The sequence below is a fragment of the Rhinolophus hipposideros genome (assembly GCF_964194185.1).
Source record: "Rhinolophus hipposideros genome assembly, chromosome: 2".
NCBI classification, from domain to species: domain Eukaryota; kingdom Metazoa; phylum Chordata; class Mammalia; order Chiroptera; family Rhinolophidae; genus Rhinolophus; species Rhinolophus hipposideros.
In genome coordinates this window covers 102013524-102023091 of record NC_138048.1, presented here as the reverse complement: position 1 = coordinate 102023091, position 9568 = coordinate 102013524, and the positions used below count along the sequence as shown (strand labels likewise).

Below are 9568 nucleotides of genomic sequence, written 5' to 3'. Positions count from 1 at the left end.
CTGGGCTCTCCTTGATTAAACGGCCTTCTTCAAGACAAGCATCACCAGAGACTCAGCTGGAACCCTCTGCAGTGGGGACGACGACTTGGTCAGAGCGCAGGCTGCAATGGCGGGCAGCCATCCTCCTGGGACGCTGAGCACACAGGCAGGCAGCAGGGTCTCCCTGACCTCCCACACCTAAAAAAGCCCTGGCGAATCACGATGTCCTTCTGGGAGCAGAGGCCATTCACACGCATCTGGTCTCATGAACGGGCCGTGCCCTGAAATGTGGAACCATATGAAACCAATAGTCAAAGCATCTACAGAGAAACTGGCAGTACAGGAGAATTCAGAATTAAACCACTCTATGGAAGAAGTCAATGTATACTGTGAACAAATCCCCTATCATATCCATTTTATGTCTCCAGGGCTTGTGAATTGTGTTCTTGAGAGGATATACACCTTGGTGCATTTAACAGAAAATAAGATATAGATAGACAGACAGACAGACAGACACACACACATATATATACATATATATATCTTTTTTTTTAAAGATATATGTATTTCTTTAAAAATCCAGGGGTGACTGGACGGCTCAGTTAGAACACCAGCTCTGAACAACAAATTTGCCGGTTCAATTCCCACCTGGGATGGTGGGCTGCGCCCCCTGCAACTAAGATTGAAAATGGCGGCTGGTCTTTGAGCTGAGCTGCGCCCTCCACAACTAGATTGAAGGACAACGACTTGGAGCTGATGGGCCCTGGAGAAACACACTGTTCTCCAATATTCCCCAATAGGAAGAAAAAAAGCTTCTTCCAAAGTCTAACTACGAACCATGGGAAGTCGGGATGGAGGCCTAAGCAGAAGGCTGCTAGTGTTTTTCTGGTCACTGACTGAAGGAGGGATGAAAGAGATCCCTGACTTCACCCTGCAGTGTGTGTGTGTGGGGGGGGGGGGGCGTGGGGGTGTTGGCACATGTGTAGGTATGCGAGTGTGCCAATGGGAATGTGTGTGTGTGAGTATATTGTATATGTGTTTGTGTGTGTGAATGTGTATCTGTGTACTTATGCAGGTGTGGGTGTGCTTGGGGCAGTGTTGTGAGTGTGTGTATGTGTGCAAGTATGTCTGTCTGTCTGTCCAGGGGCGATGGGCTTAGGCACACATTCAGTTACTGGGGATGGACTCTGTAGATCAGAAAAATATCTGTTCAGACCTCTCGTCTCCAAAAGTCTTTTCCTGGGTGAAATTTTATCATTCCATCCCCATTTGCTGGGCAGTGTCCAGAAAGTATAACTTTGTGATATTCTTGGATTTTTTCCCAGCCTGCATTTGGAGACTGTGTGCTCAAGAGTAAAGCTGGCTTTTTTCTAATTGTCAGGCCTCTTGGGCAACTAGGAGGGAAAAGGGAATCCCCTCCCCCAGAAAACTTTCTCACATCAGCCTGATAGGAGGGATTACCACACGGTGTGCCCGTATTTGCTTTCTGTGTGGTATGTTTTGAAGAACCAATACATTTTGTTTCAAAATCCACACTGTAATAAAGATTTTAGGCCAGCCAAACAGCCCTGGAATCTTTCTCACCTTCCCACATAAGAACAGCTTTTTAGGGGCTTCTGAAGGGGTTGTGGGGGCGAGGCGCTGGGAGGGGAAGCCTGCCAGGAACTGTCCACCATCCGACAACTACATTTAAAAATGGAAGAGTAGTAGTATACAGCACGGGGAATATAGTCAATAATATTGTAATAACTGCACAGTGGCAGATGGTCACTGGACTGAGTGGGATGATCACATCATAAGGTATATACATGTTGAATCACTAGTGTGTTCACCTGAAACTAATATAATATTGTATGCCAACTATACTTGCATTAAAAACCAGAAGAGTCTGCAGGGCATCTATTACAAAGACAGGTCACACGTGTCTTTTCAGACCTCTTTAAGGCTCCGTTGAAATGTCTTTGTGGTTCACATTCAAATACAGATTATCTCTAATCCAAATACCACTAATCTGTGGTTCAAAGTTGCTATCCCCATTTTATTTTTCATTTTTTGTATTAGTTTCAGATGCACAAAACAATGTAATAGTTAGACGTTTATCATTTATATCCCTCACACTGTGTGAACGCCCCTCTCCCATCCACTATCCCTCTGACGTTTGCACAGAGCCATTGCATTTCCACTGTCTCTATTCCTAATGTTATACTCTGCTTCTTGTAACCATATATATAAACTTGTAGTTGACATTCATTATTGTTCAGCTTCAGCTTCAGCTTCAGGTGGACAGTGCAGTGATCAGGCATCTACATCATCCCTGAGGTGGTCTCCCTAATGAGACACGTGTCCATCAGATACCCTACAAAGTAATGGTTAGCACTCTGGACTCTGCTCTCCCCATTTTAAAGGAAGCCCATTTCCGTTTGTTTTATTTCTTTAAATCTAAGTGGAGAATGCAAAGGAGGAAAAAAAATAAAGATGCTGGTTCCATGTAAACATTTTTATAATTTGTTTAATTTTTAAGGCACACAGAGGTTGTGTAGATCATTTTAACATCTAAAAGTACAAAGTTAGCACTAGTAAGAAATGATAGTCAATTTATTTACCGAATTTAAACGTAACATTATAAAACTAGTCTTAAAAATCTGACTCCTAAACAAATACGAAACATGTATAATGGTGACACATGCTGAACACTAGCGCTTTGTTTCTCTTCCTAGTCATTTTTCACTAAATTCCAGAACAGTTACATTAATGCATTTTACTCTCTTCCAAAGGAATCGCTCATAGAGCAGATGTATACTTTTTTTTAATGAACATTTTAGCATCAACTGCACGCTACAGCCAATTCAAAAAGAAGGTTTTCTAAAAGATGTGTGTGAAGGTCAAAGAAACACAGTCAGGTAGGTAAAGCCTAAACCCTGTGAGGTCTTGATGAGTATCTAAACAGCCTCCCGTTGTGTCTTCCATGCCTTGAATTGGAGCCCAGCAACCCAGCCCACACACACAGCTGCCGATGAGAGGCTGGCTACACGGATGGTGGAGGCGAAGCCACAGCGATACCAGAAAACTCTTTTGAGTCAACCGTTTCCACTTCCTCCCCCAACTTGACCGTTTACCAGAACTGCCCAGGAGTAGTCACCCTGAATTTAATCTCTCTGGATTTTCCCTGCCTGACCTTACAATGACATGATAAAAGGCAGAGAAGCAGCAAGAAGCAACTAACCCCACAGTATGTCATCGCGTTGATGAAGACAAGCAGTGTTGGGGGCTTAGAGAGAGTGGCCATTAGAAGGAATCAAGCTGTGCTTGATTCACCTTTCAGCACAGGGCACACAGATTCTCCAACTTGCAGCCGACATTCAGAGTCTTCCTGAAGGCAGGGTCTCTGTGAAAGGGGAGGGAACAAGAGAAGACACCAGAGAGGAGGCTAGAATGAAAGACACAGATAGGCACTTTCCTCCATTGCCGACCCTAGAACCAAAGGCATCAGCAAGGTGGTAACAAGACAGAGTGGGGACCACCCCCGGCATCCTGCTGGTCCCGGCCCATCTGTGGACCCTACAATCCTCCCCGCTTGTGAAACCTGACCACAAGCCACCAGCTCCATAGCGCCAAATCTGTTCGTTCTAGGTCCGCAACGAATAATCATCAAGGCATTACCAAGAGGTCCCCTCACCAGTCCTTTAAAATAAAGTGACGCAATACCACAGCGGAATGAACTTGTGTGTGACAGAGAACAAGAGACTGAAGATTGGGCAAATGTTCACCAATAACTTATCAGTTATCTAAGTATAGTGAAATTTCAAGTCATTTTTTTTCTCTTCCATCTTTATCCTCTCTGACAGTGTTTTAAAATATTAAAATAGGCATGTATCACTTTGTAATTACAACAACAGTATTTACATTCTGAAAAAAATTAAAATGCTATTTTAGAGGAGAAAAACAGGCTAAACACAATTATGAAAACTCTCAGAGGCAGACAAATTTGTTAAAAGTTGAAGGAGGACGTGAACCCAAACCTAAGTTGCTCTGAAACTTAAACTGCAGAACACATGCCCTAAATGTGAGTTACAATGTCAGTGAGTGTCAAAGACATAAATTACCAATAACTGGACAACTGGCTGCCTAACAACAGATGCTGGTATTGTCCAGATACACAAGTAAGTGGACCGTTTACAAGGCCTCGTATCATTTAGTGTTGAGTGGATCAGGATTATTAAACTGTTGGCATTATTTTGCGAAGGATGGTTACTGTGGGGACATACAAAGAACACACTCTTCTCATAGTCTTGCTCATACATTGGAAATAAGGCAGAAATGCCTGGCTTCACTTCATTCTTTTTGCAACGTCTGAATATGCATGTTCAATCTCCTGGTCAGCTGGACATGTATTGGTGAACTCGTCCCTAGCATATGCATTGTTCAAGTATCTCCAGAGGCCAGTCATTTCAGCAGGAAAGTCAAAATCTCTGTATCTTTTGGCCACAATCTGGAAATGAAGAGGAAATTATCAGCAAAAGGGGAAACCCACCAATGCAGGCCATTAGATCAATCCACTCTTTTGAGGTGTGTAAAATATTCTCTATCGCAAGCCCTGATGTCCTCCCACAGTCCTTTGGGCTACCCTGAGTTGCACTCTGACTCTGTGTGGGACATCCTGGGCCTGGGAAGTTATAAAGGTACTGGACTCAAAGCAGTGGCTCCACACGATCCTGCCCACCCATTTCTCACAGATAGTCCTTGAGATCTGCTGGCGTGACTTTGCTCTGTACTCCCGTGGAGTTCCCCTAGAATTTCCGGCAGTTTTCTCTTCATGGGTGCTGCTGCTGTGGTCCTTGGTGCCTCGAGAGTCATGATGGATCATGAGATTCATGATAGGCTGTGCTCAGATCACTGGGAAGTACCCTCTCTTTGTCCTACATGCCAAGCCTCATCTCCCCAAACCCCGAATCCCTGTGCATGTTTTTCCTGCAGGTTTCTGTCATTCTGCCACAAATGACAGAATCCTTTCACTGTGGTCTGCCACGTGCAGAGGACAGAGTCATGAACAACATGGACACAAATCCTTACCTTGTGGAAATAGTCGATGTCAGGACAGGGCAACTGAGAGTAAACAACATGGGCAACACAACGGGGTGATGTGTTTTCTTTGGGTGAGGGGATGTCGTTGGGGAATTAGTTACAAAGGAGGGTGTAAGCTGTTGAGAACTATTGTCAGTTTTCTAGGGCTACCTTGACAAAGTACCACACTCTAGGTGGCTGAAACAAGAGAAATGTATTTTCGCGCAGTCCTGGAGGCCAGAAGTCCAAGATCAAGGTGGCTGCAGGGCGCGCTCCCTCCGAAGGCTCTATGGGGAAACCTGTTTCTGGTCCCTCTCCTAGCTTCTGGTAGCTCCTTGTCTTCTGAGAGCATAACTCCCATCTTCACATAATGTTTTCACTGTATTTGTGTCTCTATCCAAATTCCCCCTTTTCATAAGGACACCAGTCATTGGATTGGGGCCCACCTTACTCCACTATGGTCTCAATATGATCTTAACTAATTCCCTCTGCAAAAAATGTGTTTCCAAATAAGGTCACATTCTAAGATCCTGGGAGTCAGCACTCCAATATAGTAATTTAGGGGGGGACACAGTTCATCTCCTAACAGGGACTCAGGGCTGCAAAGGCCAGCTCCGCTTTGTCGTCTCCTATTGCATTGGTTCCTGGGGTGTCTGAATGAAGTGACGTGGGGCTTAACCACAAATTAGAAGATCTTTGGGACTTGTTTCTCATATTTGGAGGCCAGCAGCCACTGATGCAGTGCGGCAGCAAAACAGGACCATATAACTTTCAAGAAGCCTCCTAAATTGTTTAATATCTTTTGCTTGAATTTCACTTTCCTGATGTTCATCTTAAGAATTCTGCTTTCCTTTTATTGGCATTTGCCTGGTTTATCTTTGCCCATCTTTTTTTTTTTTTAACATTTCTGAGTAAATCTGTAACATGGATGCCTCCTATAGATATCAACTTGGTTTTGTATTATATTTTCTGAATTTCATACTTACAGCACTACCTCGGTTTTCGAACATCTCCGTTGACGAACATTTCGGTTTAGGAACGCCGTAAATTTTATGGATCTATGGTATCATTAGATAGTAAAATTCATGCTAAATTTGCAGTTTTAGGGGTTGATTTTAAAGGTCTGGAACGGATTAATCCATTTTGCATTACCTTCTATGGGGAAACCGTGCCTCAGTTTTCGAATGTTTCAGAACTCGAACGGTCTTCCAGAACAGATGATGTTCGAAAACTGAGGTACCATTATACTTTGTTTTCTATCTTTCTGTGTATATATATATGTGTGTTGTGTGTGTGTGTGTGTGTGTGTGTGTGTGTGTGTGTGTGTGTGTTTCCCTCTCCGGTAATGGTCTGTTTTAACTCTTCCAGTGGTTTCCTATACAACCTTAAATAACATGAGTAGGAATTCTCTATTGCTTGATTTATCAACTTTAGATGAGATCTGTTTACTCTCCTGATTATGACAAATAAGTAAATTAGTATAACTACAATTCTTTCCATTTCTTTTCCTTTATCCCCCCTTCCAATGGTTGTAAAAACAGCCAAGCTTACTATATTCTGATTCTGTCCTATAACTGTAATTCCTACTATTTAGTCTTAATTCTGGTTTTAGATTTAAATAGGTCCTATGTTTATAACCAGTTCTTTTATACCACACACTTCCTCTGTTCCTGGATTCTTACTTTGATTATCATTTTATTTTGTCATAATTTGATTTTTGAAAAATGGCTCAGAAGTACTTATTTTATTAAGAACGAAAATCTAGGTAAAAACAATTTACCTGGATATAAAATTCTCACATCATACATCCTTTCCCTTAATTCTCTATAAATATTAAACCATTGTTCTCTGGTTTCTACTGTAAACATGGAGACATATGAGGCCAGTCTGAATTTCTCCCCTGTGTAAGTGGCTTTACTCTTTACTTAATTTACAATTATTCTCATCATCATTATCACTGCAGGTGCTCTTATTATTGTCTAGATGTCAAGAGGGTTCTTTCTTATCCTCAAAATTCAGTGATTCGTCAAACATGTCATAGTGTATCGATTATTCTGGGGCTAGTTTTCTCATCATGGCATGTTCTTTAAACTGAAGGTTCAGGGCATCCTTCAATTCAAAATGATTTTCCCTTTGAGCCTTCCTCTTTTTTTCTTGTTCTCTTGTTCCTGATTGTGTACATCTGGGATCTCTCTAGCCTCTTGGTTCTTCTCCATTTGATTTGGGATGATTTTCTTAGGCCCATCCTCCAAATCCCCAACTCATTTCTATAATGTCTTTTTCTACTTCTTGCTACTTCTAATATAACTTTTATTTCTGAAATTATTTTATTTGTCTTTAAGCTTCTTTCTTGAGCTCTGCCAGCCTGATTTTTCATATTCTTTGTGATACTATGTTTTTGTGACATGATATGTCTTGTCTTTGAGCTTTTTCACAAAAGATTCATGTATTCTTTCATTTCTTTGAGGCCTAAGAGAAGTATCTATCTGGAATGTTCTTTAATTTACAGGAGCAATTCTTTATCAGGTATGTGTTTCCCATCTACCTTTTCTTCTATTTTCCCTTTATCCTTTTCCCCTCCCCTTTTTGATCATCCACAGAGAGATCCCACTTGGATTCTTTCTGTTGATTAATTATCTTTGAGTGAGGCAGATGTATTGGCCCTACCATTTGCTTAAAAATAGTGTGGAGGGCCAACAGACTAAGAGGGAAGTTGGTAGACCAATTTGGATATCTACCCTGAAACACTATCTCACCAAACACTACCCTACACTCTACCCAGGGACACATTAGGGCTAGGATCAGGGTCAAGGTTAAGGTTAAGGTCAGGCTCAGGGTTAGGGTCATGGTCAGGATTAAGTTTAGGGTTAGGGTCAGGGTTTTGGGGTAGAGCATCCTCCACTCTGAGGCTTACAGATTAGGCAGGTCACAATGACTAAAAATGAAGCTCAAATCATTTACAGTCTCTCTCAACTGGTTCAAGGCATGTTTCTCTTCTCTGCTCGGCAACCACAACGCAGAATGCCACTTCCCTTCCCTCCTCCATTCTACCTCCCCTTCCTGTTCCTTTGAATGAGGGGATGGTGGCAGAAAGCAAAGATGGCACCACTGTGTGGCTCCTCCTTCAATGCTGCCTCCCCAGGAATCTCAGCTCAAAAGTGACCTCTGCAGGAATGCTCCCTCTTTCTCTTGTGGCCTGCTCCATACCCTAGTCCTCCAGCAAAGAAGTCTGTGCTGGCATTTCAGGACTGTATGATTTACTTTTAGAGCAATCTGAACCTTGCTAAAGACATGTCTCTATGGCACCTCACCCTGGAAGAAGTTTCTTAGTCTTTCAGTTGGTTGTCTGCCCTTTCCTGGTTTTATGAAAGATGAACTTAATGCTCTATTTCTTCATATTGTGTTAGCTGGGTTTCAGAAAGGAGAATAAATTATAAATTCCTTTACTCTCTCATCTTTTACCATAAATTCCTTTAGACTGATTCTCATTTCCTTTCAGAAGTGCTCCATCCTGGAAGATTATTAAGCAGTTTGGTATTTTGAGTGCTAAATGGCTTTGAAGATTTTGCTGTTAGGTCTTATATTGGAGCCATGGACTGCTTTATTTTATTCTAAATACTTTGCTTCTACTGAAATGTAGAAGAGTCTTTCTTTATAGGGGCTAAACAAGTGGCAAGTGATGTTGGATGGCTGAGGCATTTCTCTTGCTCTTCCCTGACCCCCAAATACTTCTGTGATACTACACTGGTCATAACAATGATTAGAATATATTCACTAAAGGGGCTAAACCAAGACACAACTACATAAATATCTCATTGAAAGATGGCTCCCAAATTTCCAATTTCAACAATCACCAATGTAGCAGGTTTAAGGGGTTCATAGGCTTTCATTAAATTTTAGGTGTCAGGGCACTGGAAAAGTTATTTATATTGTTATTATAATAATATAAAGTTATTTAGAATGTTCTTTTCAGAACATTAATTTGCAGGATCAGCAATATCTTTAAGGTTGGAATTTCAAACAGGTGCCCTGAGCACAGCAGGGAAGAGAGAAGAAAGAAGAGAATGGGGCAAGGATTGGGGAATAGGGAAGGAAGAAGAAATGCAGTAAGAGAAAAGCAGGGGAATGACATGGAGTGACCAGCAGTGGTAATTATTTCCCTCCCAAAAATATATATATATATTAATATATATAGTATATATATAGTAAATATTTATATTTATATTTATATTATTTAAATTTATATTTATATTTATAGTAAATAGTTATACTAATATATAACCCGGTCTTCTTATATTAATTTTTGCTGCAAAAGATGCGTTAGAGCTGATTGTCCGGCTAGGTCTTATTTTCGGGGAAACATGGTAGGAGATAAAGAGGCTGGGGTCACTACTGACAGACAGTCATTACTAAGGAGTCCACTGTAGGGCCATCTGCCTGGGAATCATAGGGTCACCCCAGAAGTTCTGATTTGGTAAGTTGGGCTGGATCAAGGGATTTACATTCCTAAAAATCTCTCCAAACAATT

The 9568-nt window shown here is 41.6% G+C and overlaps 1 protein-coding gene across 3 annotated transcripts in view; it reads right to left on the bottom strand.

Annotated features, from left to right (window-relative positions):
- Nucleotides 1-2463: 2463 nt before the first annotated feature.
- CLIC6 (chloride intracellular channel 6) overlaps nt 2464-9568 on the bottom strand; it is a 43492-nt gene continuing 36387 nt past the window's right edge. For 2 of the 3 annotated variants that reach the window (XM_081068861.1, XM_081068863.1), the window contains exon 6: nt 2464-4468. In XM_081068861.1, coding sequence (XP_080924987.1) covers nt 4307-4468 — 162 coding nt within the window. In that variant the 3' untranslated portion in view covers nt 2464-4306. The remainder of the gene's footprint in view (nt 4469-9568) is intronic. The other variant, XM_081068862.1, reaches the window with a different exon arrangement.